General features: G+C 47.7%; 1 protein-coding gene across 20 annotated transcripts in view; it reads right to left on the minus strand.

The window, feature by feature from the left end:
• REPS1 (RALBP1 associated Eps domain containing 1) overlaps window positions 1-27,131 on the minus strand; it is an 894,243-nt gene that overhangs the window by 460,114 nt on the left and 406,998 nt on the right. For all 20 annotated transcript variants that reach the window (XM_085612456.1, XM_085612466.1, XM_085612457.1 and 17 more), the window contains one exon: window positions 16,104-16,225. In XM_085612456.1, the coding sequence (XP_085468582.1) occupies window positions 16,104-16,225 (122 nt within the window). The remainder of the gene's footprint in view (window positions 1-16,103; window positions 16,226-27,131) is intronic.

Raw genomic sequence — 27,131 nt, forward strand, 5'->3', positions numbered from 1 at the left:
AAATGAGGACAATGGTCACTACACAATCTGAAGAGATTTGTACTTTCCTAAATAGCACCTCAAAAATATCCTATATAGTATGCTGTTGGTATCCTACACATGAAATAAATACAAAAGCAAACTGGAAAAACACAGAGCCACCTCTGCACGCTCAATTGCAGAACTCAGTGTCATCTACAAGTGAAAACAAAAAAACAATAAGTGAGTTCCAATATTAACCTTCACCAAAACCAATATATAGATGAGCTAGATAACTAACTGGACCTATTCTACGAGATTCGTAAAACTCATAAACCGCTTAATTCAATGTGCAATCTATGCTGACTCTGTGTCAGAATCACTTACAAAACAAAGATCACATATGTTGCCTAAAAAGCATTACTAGAAATAATTTATTTGACCACTGTTGCCACTTATGCAAGTTAGGATTAGTAATTATTCTTGATCAAACTTTCAACGATATGATAAATGAAATAAAAATAAACCAAACATTTTTTAGCAATGATTTCCGCTGGGGAGGCTATGGAAAGAAAAGGAGACTAAGGAAGTCACCATGATCAAAAACGTACATTTGTACTTTTAAAAAGAAGGATCAGTGTTCAGAAAGTCTCCACAAACTAGTGGATAATAATTTGGACCTAAGCAGTACTTAGGAAAAAATATGCTGATAGCAATGGGTATTCACTCTGCAGATGGCATGCAATTCTAAAGGCCACTGTTCTTTCGTTATGCTCAGGCTCAATGGTGAAGCTTTATTTGCTAGGTTTTTGACAATTAAAATTTAAATAAATGCTATTTTTCCTCAACATACTATCTTTCAGCCACTCTGGGTCTTTAAGGTTGAGAGCTCAACAGCATTGTAATAACAAACATAGATCTTCGTGTAATTAACTCCTCATTCTCTTCTTCATGCTAAGACACCAGCTCCTGACAATGTCAGTTTACCAGGGAAATGGGGAATAAATAGGCAGGAGATTGAAAAAAAGGTCAAACCTGTAGGGACGCATGGGGATTGCTCAAATTTACGGACTGAATATTTAGATGTAAAAGACCTTGGAACTGGTGATCCCAAGCATGGCTTATTTATGCCATATCTTCACCTCATAAAGAATAAAACTGGGCTCAGGTAGAGCCTAGAACATGGCAAAACTATAATATGGAAGGACTGTACTCTTGTGCCTATATTTCTACTGTGTAGATCTAAGAGGGGAAGCATGGCAATTCTATAAAAGGATGGAACATATTTGCTAAGGCTCAAAGAGTCTTCTATCTAGAGCAGACTCCTATTGCAAAAACGTGCTGCCCAAGAAAAGTTGGCATTTAGTCCAGAGAGTTTCAACACATGGATAACTATAAGATTAGGTACTAACAAATAAGTAAGTAAGACGATTTGCTCAGAAAGAGCTTAGTGAGTATAGATACCAACCACAGAATCTTAAAGCCCCCAATGTGAGGGTACCATCTACATGAAGTAAAGAGGAAGGGGGAGATATGGAGGGCTTAGTTCAGCATCTAATTGCTAACAACTCTGCAATACAAAGGTTAGAGATCTGGATTTCCTACGAGTTATCAGGAATATGAATGCAGCTCAAGACATCTAGCAGCTCAAGACATCTGGCATCTATAAACGCCTGGCCTGTGAGAATTTGCCAGCACCATGCGATCCGCAGGAAGCGCTCAGGGAAAAAACACCCAGCACAAAGCAGATTAGTGGACTCACAGATGTCTAAGTTAGTTTGGATCAAATCTTCCATTATTTTTACCCAAGCAAGGGCAAGAATCGCTGTATGAGGGACTTTAAAGGAAGCTAATGAATCCTGTATTAAATAGGAAGTATTCAAAGACCATTATAGTGGAGTGCTCATAGAGTCTCATCTATTTGTGAAGCAACTGTTACCACAGTACCAGGATTCCTATAAAAAAGGGTTTGGCCATAATCAGAGCAGCATATCGTGGCTGAGACCCAGTCAATCTAAGAATAGCAAACTATTACCATCCATGTACTGTAGAAAATCCCACTCACATGGATCCTTTTTACAATGCCTGCATTTGAATAAATCTTCCAGTACTGGAGCTTGTATTCTTTGACAACTATGCTGAAATACAAGCAATGGACTGTACATCTCTTGTTAATAGAGCCCAAAGAAGCCTTGAATGTGAATTGCCTTAGGATAATTTCAAATGGGACATCTAAAACCTCCCAACGCAGGCAGCAGCTCACTTGACCTAAATATCAACACTGTATGAGGGGGGTCAGCCACCAAGAGCGACTGCATGTAAAACAGGCATTACTTAAAGATGAACAGACTAGGCCTGACCACATTTATAAAAAAAAATGATAATAAAAAAAAAACCTTTGTGTCAATCAAAAAACAAATGTCTACAGAGGCCAGAGAAATATAAATCAAACATGATGCAGTCAAAAACAGTCATGTGAAGGAAGCTCCAGTCCTTATACTTCAGTGAACCATATCATACGAAAGAACAAGTTACTTACCCTTTGGTAATGAATTTTCTGGTAGAGATTCTAACTAACCGCAGATTCACGTTAGACTATTCCCCAGGCGTCAGACTAGATTTGTAAAATTCTGAGCATACTGGTAGGTGGCGTTGATCGGCTCCTTGTCAGAAGTGATGTGCGCTGTGTCTACATAGGCGACACCCGACATCAGTTTACTTCTGTGACTATTTCTGTGCCAAAAATGCAGAACCACATCAGAAGAATTTTGTGACCAGTGTGCAGAATGTTAGGGTGATGAGCCCAGTTCACACAACAGGAAGGTTGGGAGGGTCAGTGAGGAATCTGGGTTTATATAGTCTCTACCAGAATAAAAACATTATTGAAGGTAAGTAACTTGTAATTCTGCCAGAGACTTCTAACTGCAGATTTCTCATCTTTAAAATAAATACCCAAGAAATAGATTTATTCCACAGGCAGGCGTACCCAGTCATCGTTGAGGGACGGCCAGCTGCCAAAATGACATGAAAAATCTCATGAAGAAGATCAAAGGCATTCAACTGTTTGCACCTAACACCATGCATGAAGGTACAGATTTAGATACAGGACCCTACCCTGCAGCTGCAACAGGAGATCCTCCCGAAGGGTAGCCTGATCGGAGGACAGATGCTCTTGCGAAGTTCACAGTACCACACCCTCCTCGCCCAGTCCAGAGCCACTAAGATGACTTGGGCCCGGTCAATCCGGGTGTTTTTTGAGAAGTCAGGGCAGAGGCGGTACCGGTAGTAAGGCGTACAGGAGTACCGGGTTCCAGTATGACCGGAATACATCTCCAAGCAAGAGCAGCTTTGGAAACTTTAGCGAGTAGAAGTGCTGACATTGCATATTCTCAGCGGTGGTGAATAGATGGAGCCAAGGTTCTCCCACTTCTCGGAATAGACCATGTGCAACCTTCGGACGTAGATGCTGGCTGAACTAGTGTGCTCCGACATTTTGAGATCCTGCCAGGTGCTGAATGACCAATAAGATGGTCTGTCACTGCAGAAAAGTCCAGAGACACAGAGCCTCCTGGCACAAGGTCCACAACCCCACACTGCCATGTTTGTTGCAATACCACATGGCCCTGGTGTTATCCATGAAAACCTGAACCAACCTGCCTTTGATATATGGTAGGCTTTCAATGCCAAGCGGATAGCCCCCAAACATCCTGGAGGTTGATATGGAGCTGGGATTCTTCTGGATACCAGAGTCCTCTGATTTCCACCTCTCTCAAGTGGCCGCCCAACCAGAAGTGATGGGTCAGGCACCACTGTCAGATCTGGGTGGGGAAAAGAAAGCAGTCTTCAGCTGGGCCAATTATAGTTTAGCAACCACTACTGTAGATCTTTCACAGTCTACCCCAAAATATTGACCAGGTTGGACAGATGCCCCGGGTGTTGTGCCCACTGGGATTTCAGATTGCACTGCAGAGGCCACATATGCCATAGAGTGTGTTTCACCAGCAGGATGAAGGAGGCCATTAGACCCAGCAGCCTCAGTTAGTCTCACAGAAATCCAGGACTGAGGTCAAAACATCAGGATCATAGCCCAAATATTCTGGACTCTACGCTCCGGAGGGTAGGCACAGAACTATACTGTGTCCAGAATGGCTCTGATGAAAGGAAGCATCTGAGAGGCAGTCAGGTGTGACATTGGCATTTTGATAGTAAATTCTATTGAGTGAAGAAGGTTCGCCGTAGTCTGGAGGTGGGTAACAACTGCCTAGGGTGATCCCAGCTTCAACAGCCAGTCACCAACATAGTGGAATACTGAAACCCTCGACCTCCGCAATTGTGCTGCAACCACCGTAATCACTTTCTTGAGCACCTGAGAGGCACAGGTGAGGCCAAAGGGGAGCACAGCGAACTACAAATGTACGTGGCCCACCGTGAACCGCAGTGAACGCCTGTGACCCTGCAGGACAGGAATGTGGAAATGTGTGCCTTGGAGGTCCAACACTACCATCTAGTTTCTGGGGTCCAGGGCAGAAGAAACCTGAGCCAACGTGAGCATCTTGAATTTCTCTTTCCGTAGAAAGGCATGGAGAGGGCAAAATTCTAGTATAGGATGAAGGACACCGTCCTTTTTCAGCCCTAGAAAGTAGCAGAAATAGCAACCATGTCCTACTTCTGATGCTAGCACTCTCTTGGAGGCTCCTTTGGACAACAGAGCCTGCTCTTCCTGATGGAGCAAAAAGAGATGGTGCTCCGTAAGCCATTCTGGCAATGGAGGCAAGGGCGGTGGAGTCTCCGGGGAGGGTAGGGCATAACCGTTCTAAACTATCTGTAGCATCTACTTGCCGGAAGTTATTTGCTTGCCACTAGGATAAGTGGGGCCTGATTCTACGCTCAACGGGATGGGTGTGCTGCATGGAGGATACACTAAAAAGGTTTTGAGGCTGCAGCAGCCAGAGTTTGGGGTCTGGATAGTAGGCTGGGTGTGAGTCTCGTGTGCTCTATGGAATTCCCTTCCCCTGTCATGAAAGGACTGGGAAGCTTGGTGGCCTGGGGAATAAGATAGGTATTGCAGACACCTATTGGAGCCCCGACCGTGGCTACAGAAGGGGCGAAAGGACTTCTTGTTGTCGGAACCCAAGTAGAGGCCCAAGGATCTGGCAGTCAACTCAGCTCTCAAGTGCTGGGTCAGCCTTACTGTCGAAGAGGCGGGAGCGACCAAAGTACTTGTCCATCAAAGATTATTGGACATCCCTTCAAAATAGCAGCAGTCCCACTGCCCCCTGTGCGGCCCCTGCACATTTTTCAATTTAGAAGTGTTATTGAAAACACCTTTTGAGTTTTTATGAATGCTGCCATTGCACAGGTCAGCCCGCCTTAGTCTCGTCTCCATGATCCTGATGACAGTAGCAGGAGGAGAGGGGTCTGAGTAAGCCTGAGGCATGATCCAGCTCAAGGTTGTTTTTTTTTTTTTTTTTTTTTTTTTTTTAAAAACCTTTATTTGTGCATAGTAAAGGAACAAATACGGGCCTACAACCATCAGGCCGGCCACAATACGTTGAGCACAGAAACAAACGGTACACCCCCTAGGCATCAACGGTCAAGGCAAGCAACGATTCAGGGTTACACTGGAGGGATCCGTGACACTGGGGCAGGAGAAGTGAAGGTTAATTTTAAGGTTTTTTAAAATGATTTTATCGAGACAGATTCAGTGAAAAAAGGGAACAAGGAGATTCGAGTCCGCGAGATATCTTCATACATTGGAGTGCAGCAGCATCGGTAAGACAGCCATGGAAATCACATACAGTAAGGCGATGTAACTAGAGAACAGGATCATAGCATTAGTGCATACACACCCCCTAAGCGCCGCCCCTTCACAATCCACCCCACACCCGGACCCGGAATCGAAACAAGTATAGCGCAGAGAGATGAAGAAAGAGGCCCATAGAACTAAGAGAAAACAGTAATTTACCCCCCCACCCAACACCAATGCGGAGGCTACGGCCTACCCCCCCCCCCAGCATAGTGCCTGTCGCCCAATGAACCCGAAATATAGACGAGAAAGAAAGTAGGAATAGAGTGAAGAAACTAAGGGAAGAAAGAAAGAAAAAGGCGGGGGGGAGCCCGCGCAACCACTGAGCACCCGACACCCCCGGCCAACCCAACCTCCACACACTGAAACCCCACTACACCCAAAGACGGTCGTGTGAAGAGAGCATTCAATAATAAGGAAATGAAGGCAAACAGATCACGACAAGCGTGTACAACATGTGCAACAATTCCAGTCCCAGTCCAGCCCGTCCGTGAAACCATGATGACATCGAACAATCTAGCCCTGGCCCGTTCGCGGGCTTACGAGTAGGCCCGCCCCCTCGTGAAGGCCCCGCATCCCAAACAAACAGAGACAATATGGCCGCGCGGAAGAAGAAGGAGAAGCAAAGTCACAAAATGGCCACCGATCATCCAACAAAGTCCCCTTGCACACCACATGAAATCCAAACCTGGCTTGTAAAGTACATAAGTTCCGTATAAAAGGAGCCGTAGACCACCGTGCACGGTTCCTCGTGGGCGTCAGCTGTGGCTCCGCTGGCAGCTCCTGCGGGCGCGGTGAGACAGGCAACATCAAAGCAGGGAGCAACGACCGGGGAATCAAAGTATCCGCCATCGAACAGGAGGGCGTGCGATCCTGGGTACCGGGAAAGCCAACTGCGGACTCCAATGTAGCACTGTTACACCCGGTCGCCGCTTCCCCGCAGGAGGACCAGAGCACTGGCCGACTCACATCTCGTTGATCACAAGCAGGGCGCTCACGACCCGCAGCAGGCAGTATGGTATCGAACCGCTCACTGAGCGTTTGCAAGCCGGCACATAATCGCAGCCGAAAGTCCCGCAGGGCAGCCAGGACGGAGCCGTATGTCAGCGGAGGCTGCGCCCCCACAGCGGCAGCAGTCCGGGACGGCACCGGGGAGCTGGAGTTTGGCAGAGGGAGGGCGAAGCGGGCAGCGGACGAGACAGAAACACCCCCCCCCAGCAGCGAGCAGGCAGCCAGCGCGATGCTGTACCGCTGGACGTTACCGTGGGCAGGGGGGGGGTCGTGAACAGGAGGCAATCCCCAATAGGTCTGCGCCGCGACAGGTGAAAGCCAACAGCCGATGCCCTCCCTCTGGGCTCTTGTTGCGGCCGACTCAACGTCGAGACTTTTGACTGTTTCCCTCGTTTTCATGAGATCAGCCCGGATTAGGTTAACGTCTATTGAGATGATGTCCACTTTGCGTTCCAAGGACTCTTTGACTCCAGTAATGGCGGCCATGACATCCTGCAGAGTCAGTTCCGGGGTTGCACTCTCGAGGTCCTTCGCGGGCTTAGGTGCGCCGCTGGTGTCGGAAGGTGAGCCTTTAGGTAGCGTGTACCTATCAAGCTTGTTGGACTGGGTCAGTTTAGATGATCCGGGACCTCTGGCCGAGGCCCTGTTCGCTTCATTCCTCCCCGTCATCACACTCGGCTCACAGACCGCAGCTGGTACGCCAGCCGCCGCCAGTGCACACGGCGGGGTAGTGCAGGCACTGATTCAGTTGTCTATACTCTTTCCGCAGGTTCGCCGGATCACTTTGCCAATGGCGGTGTGTATCCCCACCCCCGGAAGTCTCCACGTGCGGAGAAGCGCTCTGGGCACCGCCAGGGGAGTCAAGCCACAGCCCGAGGGGAGACACGATTGTCAGGTGGGAGGCCAAGACTTCGCTGAGAGCACCCTTCCACCATCTGCGGGCGGCCCCCTGTACTCTGCTTCCAGCGATACTCACACAGCTATTGGGGCAGCCGATCAAGAACCAGCCGGGTAGCAGCACTTGCTCTTCGTGCTCTGTTTACCAGCACTCTCCCCATTGCAGCATCAGCCACTGCCCCCTCTCAGCTCTGTGTTTCTGGCGTCCACAAGCGCATGCTGGGTCACTAATAAATGTCACAGCCCCTCGCTATGGCCATTGTGTGCACTTGTGGTACTGCGTGCGTTTGGTCCCAGTCTCGCCAGTATTGTGCTCAGCCGCTGAATGCAGCGCGCGGGCCGACCGCCGCGTGCATCCGCAGGGGATCCGAAAATGTTCACACGCCGAGGCGCGACCTTACAAGGTCCCCACACCACTGCCGGCAACACATGCCCCCGGGGAGGCCGCTTCAAGCCGCACTCCGGCCTTCACTCATCGCCCATTGCCGCCGCGGGTCAGCACAGAAACGCCCTCACCCGCTCAGGCGGACCACCGACCGGCGACTTCCGGTCCGCGGCGGCCGCCTCGCAGCCGCACAGCGCCGGCACAGCGGCTCACTCCGGCTCCTGGCTGACCGGGCGCGTGCAGGCCCAGACGATCGGGATCCGGATCTCGAGGCCACAGGAAGCGTCAAAGTCCGAAAAAGCACGGACGAGCTCCACTCGCCCTCCGGTCATGGGATCTCTCATCAGAGGTCAGGATCTTTGGCCGGATCTATGCCGGGGGAAGGGGATACGGTGGTGCCGAAGATTTACTCGGCCATCTTCCCAATGTCTCCAGGGTTAACGGCTGTCCCCAATGACGGGAGTGCCCGTCTCAGATCGCGGCCGCCATTTTGATCGCGGCCGAGTCGGAGCCCGTCCCAGAGGGAAAGTCGCCTTTTTCTTCACCCACGGGTACTCCAGCACCTCGAAACTGCAGCCAGGGGAGCCCCAAGCATTCCGCTACATTATGCAGCGCTATGGGCTACTTCGGAGGATCAGGATCACTTGCGGCGGAGGGAGGCCGCGGAGGAGCTCCGAGGTCTGCTGCTGTTTACATCGGCGCCAAGCCACGCCCCCAGCTCAAGGTTGTTGTTTCAAAATCAAGCACTCTGTAGTTCAACTACGATCCCCTCACACAGGCACAATCCATTTTATTTAGCAGACATATTGCATGTGCCTCTGGCAGTACAGTATATCTGCTAAAATGCAGCTGTAAGGGTGCACATCACTGCATATCCTGAAACCAATAAAAAGCCACACAGATCTGCCGGGGCAGGATGTCCAGCACTATCCCAGCTTCTTATAGGTCTGTGCTTCCAGGTCTATCAAGAGAGGGATGGAGGTGGGTGTTCCCCTTTTCAAACCAGCCCTTGTTACTCTGTCTGGCTCCTCAATGGGAATCATGGCTGCTGGTTCCAATCCCCAGCACCAAATTTCTGCTCTGCAGCTGTGATGGAGACTCCGAGTTATCAGCTAAGTAAGCAAGTTAAGTAGAAAATATTTCTCTATGCATGTGTTTGCGGGTGATTGAGAATGAATGGGATTGAGTGAAAGTGTGTGTGCGAGACTGTGTTTAAGCTATCACATGACCCTGACTAGGTATTTATCACAGAAACATGGGCTAATGATTCATCTGGTCCCGATCTAGTAGATGCCATCCCATCAGGATGTACAGCCCTCAGACAAGACAGGGTAGGAAGACCAGAAGGTCGCTGTCATTGGCAGACTATTAAGTGTGTGAGTCCATGCAAGGCTCTATACTTCTCTATAAAAATATAATCTACCAACTCGTTTGCTGGAATCCTAGTGTATAGAACCCCCTGGGACGTGATCAATGTTTCCAACAGAACTTGCATATTATATTGAACTGTTCCTAACAAAAAATAACATTACTCTTATTGTGGATTTTAATTTTCAATTGGATGATGACAGTAGTCGAGACTCCAGATCACTTAAGGACACAATGGCCTGCCTCACAGTTGGTCAAGACCCCACACATGCAAGAGGACACACACTGGATGGGATCTTTTCAAATGATGACAGACTGGCAAAGCAGGAGGCAACACCATTAAGATTATACTCCTTCTGCCTCATATGCAGGAGGACACTTCCAATAATAACATGACATTCAAAAGGAACTGGAAGGGGGTACTGGCAGAGTCTTGCTCTAATACCTTCAGAGACAAACACTGTATAGACTCTGAAGATGTGGACATGGGTGCTACTGAGGTTTAAGCTTGACTGAGTTTGACCGTAGACGAGGCAGCGCCCATTAAAGCAACTGGAAACCTGAGGAAACTGCCTACGACCCCATGGTTTACAGAAGGACTAAGACTCATTAAGGCAGGCCTGTCGACGACAGAACGCTTGTGGCGGAAACATTATGAGGAGCAGAAAAAAAATCTAAACAAGATGGCCATCAGAAAACACAAAATAGCCATCAGGGAAGAAAAATCACACTACTGTACTAAAACTTGCTTTCAGCTACTCCTGTTCCCTCAAAAACACAGTGCTTATAAGAGTTAACGGACTGTTTTCACACTAAAATTATTAACATTTATAAAGAGTTTGAATCCTCAAACACAGACACTCAAACATTAGCACGATTAGGCTTGCAGGCACAGGTGAGCATTCCAGAAACTTCTGAGGCTCAGAAGAAAGACTCAGCGATGCGCTCTCGCTTTCCTCACCTCCAGCGGTGGCTCCTCCACTAGGACGGAGGAGAGTCGCCCCACCAAAAACGGTAGGAAAGGAAAAATAAAACTATAATAAACACTTGTTTTATTTTTCCTTTCCTGCCGGGTCTTGGGGGCAGAGCCTGGAGTTTAACAGACACTGAGGGGAGTGGCAGGTGCACTCCCTTCACTGAGCATGACTATTTAGCAAGGCGTCTCAGGCCAGCCAAACCGTCATGCGCAGTGAAAGCGCTCTGAAATACAGCTGTGATTCTGGTTTGGAGAGCGCAGGCACAGACTCCCAGTCTGTCCTGGAGAGCAAATCGAGGGCACTCAGGCCAATCCTGAAGCTGCGCTCATGTTTGAGGGCAGCTTCTGGATTGGCCGCAAGGCATTCTTGGAGCCTGAAGAAGAGGAGCAGAAGAGAGTCACGCGGCCGGGTGCAGGTAAGTTTTAAAAAAAAGTATTAAACCTCTATGCTCCCCCCTCCCCACCCTCTGCCCGCCGGGCTACTCGTCAACAACTCCAGTTGCTACTGCTCACCTCACTCATGAGCAAAAGGAGTCATACCTTGTAACAAAGTCTGGATCGCCATTTGAATATTTGCCCCACCTAATATAGCCGAACCATTAACATCTATTATGAATATAGCGATTAGCTCAGGCTGCTACCCGCATTTGTGAAAAGAGGCAGCTGTTAGGCCACTACTAAAAAAGCCCAATCTAGATCCCAACAATCTGAAGAACTATCGCCCCATCTCCATGCTTCCCACCCCGAACAAGATCCTGGAGAAACACCTAAACCAGCATCTTATGGCTTATGCAGAGTAACAAGGACTGTTGGATGTGTCTCAATTTGGCTTCAGACTGCCCTGGTATCTGCACATGGACAGTATCAGCTGTCTAGTTGACGCGGGGCAGGTGGCGGCTATGATCCTTCTAGAGCTATATGCAACCTTCAACACCATCTCGCCAACTCTGTTTACCAAGAGATTACAGCAACTCAGAGTAGAAGATGCTGCACTGAATCTGCTCTTTTCTCAAAAATAGATCCCAGAGGGTCGCTGCAAACCAATTTAAATCTAAACCATTCTCCTTGCCATGTGGGGTTCCTCAGGGCTCATACCGGAGCCCTACTTTGTTAAATCTTTATGTCTCTCCACTGCCTAAGTTAATACAGTAATTTTGGGCTACAGGCTGTGTTGCACGCCGACAACGCACAAATTATAGTGCCCATCACGAAAGACATGGATGCGATTGCAGTTACTTTTAGCAACTGCATGAAGGCAGTGGCCACGTGAATGGGCAAAAACTGTTTGAAGCTTAATGGTGATAAGACAGAAGTTCTGATCTCTGGGCGCAGACAAACTTTATGGAACCAGAATTGGTGGTGTAATATGCTGCGGGCACCTCCTATGCCCAAGGAATCAGCAGAAATTCTAGGAGTAATCCTGGATAATGATCATCACTGAAACTTCAGAACAACCGTACCGTCACGATCTGCGTCTGGATTATCTGAACTCTGTGAAAAGTTTTTCTGTTTATTCCTCTTCTGGGACACAAACAAGTAGCTCTAGCAGTAATTTCATCCAGGGTTGATTACTGCAATGTGCTTCACCTCGAGATTAATAAAACGGCACAAACAAAGCTGCAAATGGAGCAAGATGCAGCAGCAAGACTGACCTTAGACATCCCAACCATCAGTTGGTCGCTAAAGGTGTGGTCGATCTGAACTGGTTTCCAGTGAAGAAGTCCATTATTGTTTAAGGAATTGTTCATAAGGCATTTTATAATGCGAGACCTGGAACCAATCAAACCATGTTTCAGTGGTATACTCCAAAGAGAAATCTTCGCTCTGTAGATCTTAATCGGTTTGTTGTTCCCAGATTTCGTAAAAAATGATGGGGAAGCAGAGCTTTCTAGGTGGCTGCAGCTAAGCTCTGGAACTTCCTCTGTAACTTACATGCCTGAATATGCATACTCCCTTCAGAAAGGCATTAACAAAACCTGGTTCTTTACCCTGTAGGGAGACAAACAATAACTGTGTAACTTTGAGTAAGTTATCTGTCAAGTATTACCTTAGGACTAGACACTAGCGCCTTGATGCCTTGGGGCATATGTGCGCTCATTAAATCGTTCTCATTTCATTTCATGTTTGTGAGTGTCAATGAGTATGAAAGTGAGTGAGTGGGAATCTGAGTTTGAGTGTGTATTAGTGAGTGAAAGTGAGCATGAGTGAGTGAAAGAAAGAGCATTTTAGAATGAGTGATTGATTGGAGGTTGGGAGAGGGAAGGGAAGTGGATCACGGGTGTAGCTATCAATGGTGCAGCAGGTGCAGTTGCACCAAGCCCCATAATCAGTTAGTGTGTGTGTAAGTGTCGTAGTAAGAATGTGAATCAGTGAGTACGAGTATGTTTCTGCATGAGGTAAAGTGAATGGGAGTTAGTATGAGTAAGTGAGAGATTGTGGGTTAAGGATGAGTTAGGGGGAAGGGAGTAAATGTGAGGGGGAAGGGAGTAAATGTGAGAGGAAGGGAGTATAAGTCGGGCACATTTTCAAAAAAATGGGGTTAACTCCTGGCCGGTATTACACCCCGCCACCTTCATAGATCACCATCTACCACTGCCTGAAAACCCAGTGGACCACATACAGGAGTGGAGGTGGAGTGCCACTAAAGAGGCCATGGCTCTGTCTAATGAATCAGTGGTTTTCAGTCCACACCAAATAGTGCACTATCCTGCATCATTGGCTTTAGCCAATGTCTGGTTCAGGATAGCCAGGCTTTCCTCGGGAAGCATGGGCAGTAGTTGCACGACAATTTCACAAGGCATGGCAGTATTGTCCCAAGAGACTTGCGGTGTTCACTGATCGCAATACCAAACTGGTGGAAAAGAAGATCCTCTTCCCAAAGAAGTCCAGCCTCGTGGATTTCTATACAGTGGGTTGTTAGGGATGCACTTAGGTTTGTCTTTGCTGTCGAGGCCTGTACCACCTAGCTCTTGGAAGAGGGATGCTGCACAAGGATGGCCGGTTCTCCAAAGGCAGGGCCATGGCATCAGGCAAACATTCTGTATACGGGACCATCCAGTGGGTTTTTGGCCCCGGTCCCCAGTAGAACATAAGTGATGGCCTCATTAAAGTAGAGCAGGGGCTCAAAAGAGCTTGCCCGCAGTAGAAGCACCTCTCTCAAGACGTTGGTCTTGACCTCGATGGAGGGTAGCTGTAGGTCAAGGACCTCCACTTCTCTGTGCATCATGAATATTCTTAGTCATTTATAAAGCGCACTATCACCCAAGGGCATCATGGCGCTTTTGGGACGAGTGAAACTAAGTCCTTCTGTCAACAATTGTCCTTCGTACAGGGAAAAGGCTATGATTTTAAGTTTTTCCTGAAACTTAGTAGATTTGGATCTGTCCTTAGATATAGTGGCATGTTGTTCCACAGTTGAGCAGCTTTGACTTGGAAAGCTCTGCCACCCTGAACTATCTTTTTAAAAGGAGGCACCAATACCAGGTAGGCATCAGATGAACTCAGCCTTCGGGCTGGTCTGTAGGGTTTTACTTTTAGCTACAAGGCCTTGGGTCCTGTGCCATGTAAAACCCTATGTAGTATACAGAGGGCTTTCAATATGCACAGCTCCTTTACTGGGAGCCAGTGGAGTTCCTGCAGCGTTCTGGCTCTGGTTGTGGAGTCCCTTCTCCCTTTGTTTAACACAAGCTTAGCAGTCAGCACCTGGATCCTTTGAAGCCTTTTGAGCAGCTATTCCGGACATCCTAGAAGTAGGGTATTGCAATAGTCCAGTCTGCTCAGTATAGTGGCCTGTACCACGAGCCTTCTGAAAGGTTGGAGAAGCATTGGGACAATTTTCTTTAAGTTTCTTAATAAACCATAACATACTGCTACTGTTTAATTAACCTGTGCTTTCATTGAGAGATGCTCGTCAACATGGTCATCAAGGTTTCGTACTGAATTTACAGATTCCGGAGCCGACCTCATTGGCCAAGGCCAGAAATTTGATGGGAGTTGGTCTTGTACATTTTTTAGAGAGAAGCTGAGAATTTCTGTCTTAACTCAGTTGAATTTCAACATGTTATGGTGAAGCCATTGTGCCATCTCTTTCACACGAGTGGAAGTTGTTTATCTGACTTATGTCCAACTTATCTAGTGAGATTATCAATTGGGTTTCATCTGCATAATTTACAAACGGTATCCCAAAGAATTTAGTCAGGGTCAGCAGAGGCCTTAAATATATATTGAACAAGATATGGCTTAAGACAGAGCCTTGAGGGATTCAGTGCTTAATCGCCTTGTAATCGGATACATATGGCAGGAGAGTTATTGCTTGCCATCTTTCTGATAGATAGGATTTGAACCGTTTGAGCAGCACACCTCTTATTCCAATCTCTTTTAGATTGGTAAGCAGAATCTCATGGTTGACGGTGTCAACTGTGGCCGATAGGTCCAGCAGGACCCGGACTGACATATGACAGTCGGCAACTTACATCCTCTGTTCATTAGATGCTACAATTAGCGCACACTCTGTTCTGATCATAGTCGCAAAAGATGCGCCTTTATCCATGGCAGGGCTTGGAACAGAAATCAGGCCAGTGTCTGGAAAGGTGTGCAGGCCACTGGCCTCACCCAGCTCCTCATACCAGTTTTCCTCCAGGAAGCCATAGCCCTTTTCGTCATCTCCTCCAACAGGAAAAGGTGGAAAGCCTGGTGCAGTTGGGTATGATCTGGGCAGCACTGGTGTAGATCTTGAGTGGCATCGATGGAGTGCTCTCTTGGAGTAGGAGAACACAATAGGTTCCTCTTCAATCGGTGCCTACTGAGAAGAAGTTTGGTGGCCTGGAACTGAGGTCGTAGTCAGTATCGTTGTTGGCGTCAGTCAAGGGACGGATCCAGAGGGCCCAGCTGGCATCAAGGGTATTCCCGCAGATGGTAATCCAGCAGGGGCATCTCTCGGCTCCATGGGACCCACATTAAGCTGCTTGGGTCTTCGACAATATGGCAAGGATCGGAGAGCTTAACCTTAGGACGAAGCCAAATATCCCATTACTTAAACTTTAAAATATTTATGGAAAATGGGGACACACAATTTAAAACAGTGCAGCATCTTAAGTACAGAACTCTTAAAATGAACTTATGACCAAGATACATACACATTTCCATCTCTAAGGAAATGAGAAGAAAAGAAGACTGACTGAATGTACATTTTTTGGGAGGAAAAAACTGGGTCCGCATTGTGCTTCTCTCATCCAAGTAATTATTTTTCTGCTTTTGGGAACAAATTAAAAATTGTAAACCAGTACAGGCGTTCGAGTGTTAAACTTTATTAATCAGATCAATCATCCACATGCATTCCAGATGGAGCCTGCAGTTCATCCCAGGGAAAAACACATATAAGCCATATGTTACCACTGGTCTTGAATTCTATTCTCCAGGTTTTGGCACATGTGTAATTTCATTTTTCTTTTTTTTTTACATTTTTGGATTCATGTTGTGGCACATCCAGCCTTAGGAAATGCATGGTTTGTGGGCAGCAGCTTTTGCTCACTATCTTCACTGAGTCAAGCACTATTGTTCTATAGAGTATATAGGATTAGCAAAAACAATAAAACCACCAACCTGGGAAAGATGGTATTTGATGAAGAATGCACAAATGTTGCAAAGTATTACTAAAACAATTAGCTGAAAATAAATCCATTTAACTGGAAAGGGATACGAACCTCACTGCTCTGATTCATTTCTGGCCAAGTCTGATTAAGGGAAGGCATAGAAGGTGATTTGCTTGGAGGTGCTTCTACAGGAGAGCTTGAAAATCCTGCTTCACTAGCCTGATCTCCAGCTTCTGAAAGAAAACAAAAAACAAAACATGCCACGTGCTGCACAAATTTCTAAAACAGAAATAAACTGCCTGAACAAGTCTCAATTTTGGGGCCCATTCCATCCATATATTGTATTGAACAAGTGGGAGATAGCATTAGACTGCTGAAATAATAAAGGTAATAATGGCAGATTTAAAAAGCTAAGCACAGCGACCCTAATATGAAAAGTTAAATGTGCCACACACTGGCTTCAACTTATTTACACAAAAAGCTAGCTATCTTTTGAAAATAGTGATTATACACAGCTACATAACTGTATAAAAATGCAGGGGTGTGGAAAAATGGCACAGTTCACTTGTACTAACTTTAGGAAGTTAAAAAAAGACAGTGAAATATTCCACAATAACTGGCAAAAGAAAAGCTACTCTCCTTTGATAACGCTCCGTTTGGTAGATATTCTAACTGAAAATGCCTCATCTGTAGAATATTCCTCAAACACCAGACCTGATCTGCAAAATTTCAAAGCAGTGGCTCAAGTTAGGTGGCACCGAACGGCTCCGCAATGACTTTGTTCCACCCTGGAACTCACAGAGTGGAGGCGTATATAAGCATCACCCATGCACAGAAACCAGGTACCAGTTTGCATACCTTTCATTTAGGAACTTAATAAATGGTAAAAGAGGCCATTCCACAGAACAGGGAGGTTGGATGGCACTGATGAATCCACCACCAGATAGTGTGTCCACCAGAAAGAGTGTTAAAGAGCGCTGCTGATAGTAAGCAACTTCTTTTTCCAATGGATAATTCCAACTGCAGATTCCACACCTGTAGAATAGATACCAAAGCAGTACCTCCCGAAAGTGGAGGGTCTAGTCTGGAGGTCAAAGCCGCAGTGTTTCATGAAGCAAATCACTGATGCCCAAATCATAGCCTGAACAAGCTCTCCACATGTCAATGCAGTGGTAGCAGTCTTGGCTCTGGAGAAATAAGCCCTCAGTCCTAGCAGATCTTAATGCAGAAGACTATCCACTTTGACAGAGTCCTTTTCATCACCACCTTGCCTTTCTTTGTTTCGGAGAATCCCCCGTAGATGGTCCACCCAATGATCTTTGGTGCTATCAATATAAAAGCTCAAAGCTCTCTTGAGATCCAGCCAATGGAGTGTTGTTTCCTTTTTTAAAGGGGTACAAGGGAGCAAAGAACACAGGGAAGATGGTGGAAAGTTTGGGTCCCCTGTCCCACAATATGGCACCTGGCCACTTGTCTGTTTACTGGTGGGCAAGAGCAGGGCTTTGCCTAAGTACCCATGAGGGTGTCAGTCAGGGCTTCATCAAATGAGAGTAAGGGTTGACACCAATCCTGTGTCCTGAGAGGTATCCAGCACACTGGCCTTTTACAAGTCTATGGAAATGGCATTGTCGTCACCTCCATCGTCCTTGTAGGGTTGATTACAATTGGACCAAAGAAGGTGATGAAGCCTGTGACAAAGGCACCGCAAAAGAGTTTGTCTGAATCAGAATGTACTGGAACCGAGTGCACTGGGAGTGAAGTAAAGGCGTGACCTCGGTCGAGGGTCAAAGCACATTTGGTTTGAGATTGCACACCGGAATAGACAGGGACTCATCGCGTACAGCGTCGGTGGAAAAAGAACTGTCACTGATCTTGGAGCTGGAGTGGAAGTCATTAGAACCAGAGGCCGGTGCTGGCAGACAGTGCCAAAGACTAATCCGCCAGTAAAAACCCAACTTGAGGCCCCTGCAATCACAAATAGGATTTGTTCCAGAAATGGCTGAACAAGTATGTACCCTCCACTTGGAGCAGGACATTTGCAATGTTCAAGACTTCTTTTGGTGTTCAAGACTTCTTTTGGTGTTCATGACATACAGCTTCGCTTCATGGTCCTGGATCATCTTCGAGTGCATGAGGGCACATTCTTCGCACAACTTGGAGTTGTCTTGAGACCAAACACAAGTTCAGAGGCAAAAGGCATGCAGGTCTGTCACAGGCATCTGGTTTTAAAAGCCATGGCATGGTTTGAACCCTGTAGACTTTGTAGGGGTCATCAATCATTCCTTTGCACACTGGAATTTTGAAAGGAATTTGTCAACCAACAAAAAGGAGCGAAGCAAACGAAGTACAAGAAAGAAAGGTACAGACATCGCTAAGCAAGGATGGTGCTGATATGCGGCTCCACACAATCACTTTCAGGGAGCAATGTACTCAACGCAGAGCCACATGACACCAACTTCCAGCATATGGGAACATTGCTTTTCCGGATACAGTCTGGCACCCGGGGAATATTCTACAGGTGAGGAATTTGCAGTTGCAAGTATTCATAACAATCCACTTTTGATGCTACGAAGGGATTAGCTGGGAAATCTCAAACAAAAAAATAATTTCACAAGAAATTCCTCGCAAAGCAATGAAAATTGTAAATACTTTAGTTGTGTATGTGGATATTTTTTATTTTGCACACTTGTTAGTAAAAGTCTCCATACTTCCCCACAATGGTTAGTATCCTGCAGGTTTCTCTGGCTGTGCTTACACTTCTTTACCTCAACACCATCTTGAAAAGCACTGGAGTGCAAGGGAATAGTGGAAAGTATAGTTTTTTTTTTTTTTTAAAGAGAAAGCAAATTTCAAAGAAAATCTGCATGCTATAACGATTTATTAAGTGCTCCTATACCAAAGGAGTTTCAGCATTGAAGCCATCATGATGACTTAACACTTAACAAAATGAGAATACCAGAGTTAGATAATCTGAGAACATAGCCAAATCTAAAATGGGAGTCAAGACATTGCTCTCAGATGAACAGGTATAGTGTTTCACAATTTAGTAACGTGTACAGACAAGCTACATCCAAAAATTGTAATTTTTTTGGGAATTTAGGGATTACCAACATGTTTGCCACAAAGGATTGAAGAACTCCTGCAGGCAGCGAGGTCTTGTATGAAACAAGGAAAATGTAAATATGGTTCTATAGAGAATATTTAGGTCCTCATTACGAGGTTCTATCAGGTGCAGAAAAAGTAGCAAGTTACACGTAGCAGCTGAACCTTGCCCAGGAGGGAAATTAGCACCAAAAACACCGAAGAGCAGGTGGTAAATTAAAACAAACAAAAATATATACACACACACACACACACACACACGCGAAAACTCTGGGTAGTATCCAAGTTTAGGTGGAGAGCACCTCCAGTATAGAGCATCCTACAACACAACACCAGCGACACTCTGAATTTGCTTAACACAAATGTCTGTTTTTCTAGCAAAGTCTTTAAGCATAGGATTGGCACACTGCCGTTCACACCGATCTAGCAAGGGACAATGTTTTTTGTCATTTCTACAGCAAAGTCTTTAATGTGACACCCTAACCCTGAAAGGGTATTGTTTTGACTTCTATTGGGTGCTCTCTTCTGTCTGGACAAAGCTAAACCTCTCTGAAGAGATATAATTATAGCGAAACAGGTGTCAGGGGTTGCTTGCATTCCAGGTTGACTTGGAAGGTATTTTGCGAATCTAAAGCTGTAATACTGTGCCTGGAGTGGAAAGGCTTTTGTTATTTTACAGCTCGGCATGGATGGCACTGTGCTAATTCAATGCTTAAAGACTTTGCTCTAGAAGAACAAGTTACTTACCTTCGGTAACGATATATCTAAGAAACATTAGTTAGTTAGATTCCTTAAGTTAGAATATCCCCAGGCGTCAGGCTGGATCCGGAAAGACTTTGTCAGCAGTACCCTTGCGTGTCGGTAGGCGGCGTCTGCAACTCCGCGTCAGTCGTCGGTGTCGTGATCGCCGGGATGACGTCGGAGTACTTAGACGCCGCCCTTGCGTGCGGACGTCAGTTCTGTACATAGCTTTCCGCGCCAGGAACGCAGAGCCATGCAAGAAACCGATACTGGTGCCAAAAACTAGGGCCCTCAAAGGAATGACCTTAACCCTAGATATCAGTTCGCAGAACGGGGAGGATGGGTGGGGCGGTAAGGAATCTAACTAACTAATGTTTCTTACAGATATATCGTTCGCGAAGGTAAGTAACTTGTTCATCTGAAAGAAACACGTTAGTTAGATTCCTTACCTTAGAATAGATACCCCAGCCACACCAACCCCGGCGGTGGGTCTGCGAACCAAGATCACACCAGGAAGTCCTGGAGAACGGAACAGCCAAAGAAGCAGTCTCTTCGGACTTGGCTGTCCAGGCAGTAATACTTGGCAAACGTGTGCAGCGAGGCCCACGTTGCCGCCTGACAAATGTCCTGCAGAGGGACTCCCCGTCCCAAGGCAGTAGTAGCCGCTGTGGCCCAAGTGGAACGGGCCCTCAGCCCCACAGGAGGATCCTTCTTAGCCATGGAACAGGCCTTTTTTTTTTTTAAATAAATCTTTTTATTAAACAGACTCGACAACAAGGTATAGTTCCACAAAGGTCAATACAAAGGGTGCAGCGAAAACAAATATACATACAAATACAGTAGGATAATGCAAAGGAAATCACGGGGAGGGTGAGTCATCACTGTCCTGGTCACGAGGGGGGGTACAAATGTTTCCACGGTATGCATTCCAAGGGGCCCATATCTTGGTCCATTTTCGGGGACAACACCGGACCATATATATATAGACTTCTCTCTTAGCATGCACCAATCAAGATCGTTTTCCCAATCTGCAATTGTGGGTGCATGTGAGGTCCCCCAGAGCTGTGCGATATTCCTTTTAGCGACCATACATCCGAGCGTGACTCAGTGTATGGTATGTGTGGTGAGGTCAGTCGGTTCCCAAATGTTAAGAAGGCATCTGGGCGCTTCTGGCTGGATTTCGACCTCCAATGTTTCACTCATGACTATATTTACCTTACGCCAGTATTCCTGCATGAATATGCCTAGTTGAGAGCAACCCCGTCTACAAGACCCATCCGTCTGACCAACCATGTGTACCAGTTGAGGGCCTGTTACATAGATTCTATGCAGGATTTTTAGCTGCACAAGCCGAAGCCGTGCAGGTATAGCAACCGTTTTAGGGGAGGAGACCGCCGTCTGCCAACTTTCGTCGTCCAATTCGATGCCATCTCCAGTCCATTTCTCCCGCAGTGAGATTAGGGGATCGCCCATATTGTTGATAAGTTTTCGGTAGGTTAGGGATATAGCCCTTTCGGGCAGATGCCCATCTTGCAGTCTATCCTCCAGTGGGGAGCTATCTGGTGGAGAGGAGTCACAGGGCAATACTGTTTGTAGTGCGTGACGGACTTGCAGGTATTGGAAAAACTCTGAGTCTGCCAGCGAGTGTTGACTTTGGAGGGCGTCAAAAGGCTTCACGCCCCCTGTACCCCTTAGGTCCCTAATGTGAGAGATGCCAATTAGGTCCGATTTGTCGAAACCTTTGGAGTTACCCAAATCCCCTAGCTTTTGTGAATCCCACAAGGGTGTGGCGAGAGTCAACCTATTGTTCCAGCCCTGCGATTTGGTTGCAGCATGCCAGATCTTAACTGTGTGATTGGTAGGTCCAGTAAGTGAGTATCTGTCCGGTTTGAAATACAGTGCTCGGGTGTAGGCCCCGTTCGGAAGGATCCAACGATGCATACAGAACCCTGGATCGTCAGGGCGGCCGTAGGTGCCGTGGTTTATTGCTGTGAGGTGTGCTGCCCAGTAGTATTTTTTAATATCTGGTAGTCTGATTCCACCGTCATACCAACTGAGCGCGAGTTTTGGTAGAGCAATGCGCGGTCTCCCGCCCCAAAGATGGTCCCTCTAGAGTCCTTCAATTTCTTTGAAGTAAGAGTTTGGGACAGGGTCAGACGAATTTTGTAAGGCATAGAGGAAACTGGGCAGGGACATCATTTTAAAAAGGGCTGCCTTGCCTAATAGAGAGAGTGGGAGTGACTTTCAATTTGTGATGTCACGTAAGTCTATGCAGGGGAGGGACAAGGTTGCGGGCGTATCTGATTGCGGGCTCGAGAGAAATGAATATGCCTAGATATTTAAAGCCTTCTGTAACTATCGGTATGGGGCAGTCTCGGGGCAGCGGGGGAGGGCCCACACAGAGAACATATAAGAGATTGTTGCCACTTGACTCGAAATCTGGAATACTTGCCGAAAACATCCAGGATGTCGAATACGGCAATCAAGGATCTCTTGGGGGAGGTGAGATAAAGGAGGATATCATCCGCATATAGAGAGATGCGGTCTTCCCAGTCTACCGACCATCGCATCCCTTGGATCATTACATCCTTGCGGATCCATGCTGCAAGGGGTTCGAGGGCCAGAGCAAACAAGGGAGAGAGGGGACAACCCTGGTGGGTTCCTCGACTAAGCGTGAAGGTCTCAGATTTTTTATTATTCACAACCACTTGTGCCATGGGCGCGCTGTAAAGTAATCTCACCCATCTGTTGAATAGCAGGCCAAACCCCAATTTTGTAAGTACTGCAAAAACATACGGCCATTCAAGTGTGTCGAATGCCATAGTAGCATCCAGGGACACTGACTGCATCTTCACGTATGGTCGGTGCCCTACACAGCACCCCATGCACTCTGCGCAGATTTAGAGCAGTGTTCTTCCTTGGCATGAACCCTGATTGGTCAGGATGTACCAAATCTCCTATCACCTTAACTAATCTATTGGCGAGTACTTTAGCTAGGATTTTGGGTTCTGAATTCATCAATGAAATGGGGCGGTAGGAGGCACCGTTCATTTTGGGTTTTCAGTCTTTGTATATTGTGACAATGGTCGCAATTCTCTGGTCGAGGGGCAGTGATCCCTGTTCCAAACTGTCATTATTCATGGATTTCAAATACGGGCTAGTTTGTCAGGACGGAGCTTGTACAGCTCAATTGAATTACCATTTGGTCCAAGGGCCTTACCCGGGTGGAGCGCTTGTATCGCTAATGCAATTTTGTGAGTGGTAAGGGCGCTATCTAGAAATGTTCGGTCAGCGTCTGAGAGGGTAGGGAGGGAGATATCTTTTATGAGGTCTGAGGAGTCTGTGTCTGTAAATGGTGCCACTGAGCTGTAGACTGAGTGAAAGTGGGCTGCACACTGGTTAGCTATATCTTGGGGCTCCTTTTTATCAAGCCAGGCAATCAGTTTCCCAGCTTTGTCTCCCCAGTCTTTCTTGCCCCATTAATTTGGCACGGTCGGTGACCACAGCCCGGTATTCGTCTTGGCGCAGACGGAGTGCATGGAGCGCTTCAGGCGTGGCATCAGAGTTAACGTCTTGTTCAAGACGATAAATCTCTTGTTCAACGTCCGAGATGTCCTTTAACCTTTCCTTTTTTGCTCCTGCTAGGAGGGAAAGGGCCTGACCTCGGACCACTGTTTTAAAGACTTCCCAAAGTATTTGAGGGGACTCGACAGGGTGTTCATTTTCCATGAAATAGTCGTCGATAGACAATCAATTCTTTACGTATTTTGAGTTTTTTGAGGTGCCAGGGATTTATAGGGGCAATGCGTCCTACTTGTGTGTGATCTAAAACTATGTGGACCCATAGGGGGGGGGGAGTGGTCAGATATACCTCTGGCAAGATGCCGGATCTCATGGATGTCTGTGACTTGGGAAGCGGTGACAATTATGTAGTCAAGGCGGGAGAGACTGTTGTGCGCCCAGGAGTGAAAGGTGTGCTGAACCTTGTCCGGGTTGTAAGTCCTCCATCCGTCCACTAATCCCATTGCCACAAGAAAAAGAGTGGGCGGCCTGGGGCATTGTACGGGGGTGGTGCCTATCTAGCGAGCCCGATAAGACTGAGTTAAACCGAGTACGAGGTGCCCATCAGGCAGCGTTAGCAGCATAGCACTGAGGTCAGTGAATGTTACAGATTGTAGCCCAGGGGGCGCATACACACACAGGAAAGTTATGGTTTGGCCCTCCCATGTGCCCGTGACCCTGACATACATCCCTCGGTCATCTACGTAGGTGGACGTAACAGATAGAGGGAATGCTTTCTTTTGCATAATGCCCACCCCTCTTGAGTTAGATGCAAAGCCCACGTGCGCCACCATTGAGTATCCCCACCTGTGCATCGCTTTACACATATTCCCGATTAGGTGCGTTTCCTGAAGCAGGACAATGTCCGGTGACAGTCTTTTGATATATTGCAACACCACACTTCTCTTAATTTTGTCCCCCAACCCGGTAACATTCCAACTTAAGATTTGGACTTCTTTGTTCCGCTGCGTACCCATTGGCATACAAGTAGAGCGCGACAATGTGCTTCACAGATAGGGACTATACCATCGAGAGAAAGCAAAAAATAAGAAACAAGAAAAAACAATTCCACCCAACAAGCCCCCACCCTGCTTCCCTGCACTCTGGGCTCAAAACTCCTCATCTTAAATAATGCAGAGTGCCTGTCACCCAACAATGAGTCTAAAAGAAGAACGTGGGGGGAGGCTTTAGTGCCCCGTTAACCCCCCCTCCCCACCGTAACAAATTATTGGTGCATTGTGTGAAGGAAAGCCAAAATAAAGAATACTAAGTTATGCAATATTAAACTGTACAGTTTGGCACCTGCGAATGTCAAGAGGCCGTGAGCAGAGGCCAGCTTCTGAAGAGAGAAGATGGCTCGGAACCGTCAAAGGACACCCGATGCAGGTACACTGTCCATTTCAGTGGTCGCTGGAGCTTCTTTCCGTCGGGTTCCTCCAGCTGTCAAACCAATCAGATGCTACCTCTGGTAGGTCGAAGAAGCGAGTTTTTCCATCAGACTCGACACGTAGACGCGCGGGGAAGAGCATAGCGTATTACAGACCGCTGTCCCGTAACCTTCGCTTGACATCCGGGAATGATCGTCAACCCATCTGAACTGTCCGAGTGAAGTCGGGAAAGAAGGTAACGTCCGAATTGTCCAGTTGGATAGAAGGAGCGACCCTGGCGGCTTGGAGAATCGTGTCCCTGTCTCTGTAATTCAATAGCCGGGCCAGTATCGGGCGGGGTGGAGCTCCCGGCTTCGGGCGAGCCTAACGTAGACATTCCACCGCCCCGGTGATGAAGTAGGGGGGCATGCCGGCACCTTCGACGTCCACGGCGGCCGGCACCACCACGCAAGGCCCCGGCTTCCTTCACGCTGCGGGCCGTGTATCTCTCTCTGGCCCACCACGGCCGTCAGAGGTCGGGATTGTTGCACCGGGCACCGCTACACCTCCGGTTCACGAATCTGCACCGGTAAGTCAGATTTGTGCGGCGGATTTATGGGGTAGGGAAGGAGGGCTCCGAAGATGCCCTAGCAAGTGGCCATGGTGATTCGCCACGAAGCCACGCCCAGGAATAACAGGCCTTAATGCACAAAACGACCCGAGAGATGGTCCGCTTGTGCACTGCCCGCCCCTTTTTAGCGCCCACGTAGTCAACGAAGAGTTGGTCGTCCACCCGGAACCGTTTTGTGCGGTCCAGATAGAAGGAGAGCGCCCGTTTTGGGTCCAGACGGTGGAGCCTCTCTTCCTCTTTCGAGAGATGCAGAGGCGGAAAGAAGGTGGGCAAGGTAATGGACTGCCCGATGTGAAAGGCAGTAACCACCTTAGGAAGAAAAGAAGGACGAGTGCTCAGAACAACCTTGTCTGGATGAACAGAAAGGAAAGGAGGTTCAGATGAAAGGGCCAGGAGCACACTCACTCTTCTGGCAACCAGGAAAGCAGTGTTAAGAGTCAGAAGACGAAGAGGACAGTTATGAACTAGCTCAAAAGGAGCGCACATCAGATAGGTTAACACCAGATTCAAGTCCCACTGAGGCATTACGAAAGGGACAGGAGGAAACATGTGCGTAATGCCTTTTAAGAATCTATTTACAACAGGGGACTTGAAAAGAGAAGGCTGATCAGGAAGCCGTAAGAAGGCAGAAACAGCCGAAAGGTATCCTTTGATGGTGCCCAGAGCAGAGCCCTGCTGGGCCAGGGAAAGAAGAAAGAGGAGAACCTCAGAAAGAGGGGCGAAAAGGGGATCCACAGCCTTTGCTGTGCACCATGCCACAAATTTGTTCCACCTGCAGGCATATACCGTTTTAGTGGAGGGACGCCTGGCTGCCAGAATGACATCACAGACTTCAGGAGGCAAGTCAAATGGCATCAACTGCCGCCGCTCAATATCCACGCATGGAGGTGGAGGCTGGACAGGTTCGGGTGGAGGACCGTCCCTTGCTGCTGCGACCGAAGGTACTCCTGAAGAGGCAGCCAAATCGGGGGATCGATTGACAGACTGAGTAGCTTGGGATACCAGTATCTTCGTGCCCAATCCAGAGCCACAAGGATGACTTGGGCCCGGTCGCGCCTGATCTTCTTCAGCACTCTGGGCAGAAGTGGTATAGGCGGAAAGGAGTACAACAGAAAGCAGCTCCACTCGCGACAAAAAGCGTCTGCGAGCGAGTGCCGCCTTGGAAACTCCAACGCGCAGAACTGATGACATTGCGCGTTCTCTTCGGTGGCGAATACATCTAACCAAGGCTCTCCCCATTGCCAAAAGAGGCCTTGCGCCACGTCCAAGTTCAGACGCCATTTGTGATCCATCATTCACCGGTGGCTGGGTTCATACGCCCTGGCGTTCAGAGAGCCCGCCAGGTGTTGAACCACCAGGGTGATGCCCTGATGTTCCAGCCATGTCCAGAGGCGCAGAGCCTCCTGACAAAGGGTCCACGGCCCCACCCCGCCCTGTTTGTTGCAATACCACATGGCGGTGGTGTTGTCCGTGAACACCTGCACTACACTTCCCCGGACAGAGAGAAGGAATGCCTTCAGTACAAGCCGGATCGCCCGCAGCTGCAACAGGTTGATATGGAGCCGGGACTCTGCCAGAGACCAGAGGCCTCTGATCTCCGCCTCTCCCATGTGGTCCCCCCATCACAGGAGGGACACATCAGTCACCACTGTGTGCTTTGGTTGGGGTAGGGAGAGGGATTTTCCACCGACCCAATCGCAGTCCGTGAGCCACCACTGCAACTGTCTTGCAGTGCCC

Source organism: Triturus cristatus, chromosome 6 (assembly GCF_964204655.1).
Source record: "Triturus cristatus chromosome 6, aTriCri1.1, whole genome shotgun sequence".
Lineage (NCBI taxonomy): Eukaryota > Metazoa > Chordata > Amphibia > Caudata > Salamandridae > Triturus > Triturus cristatus.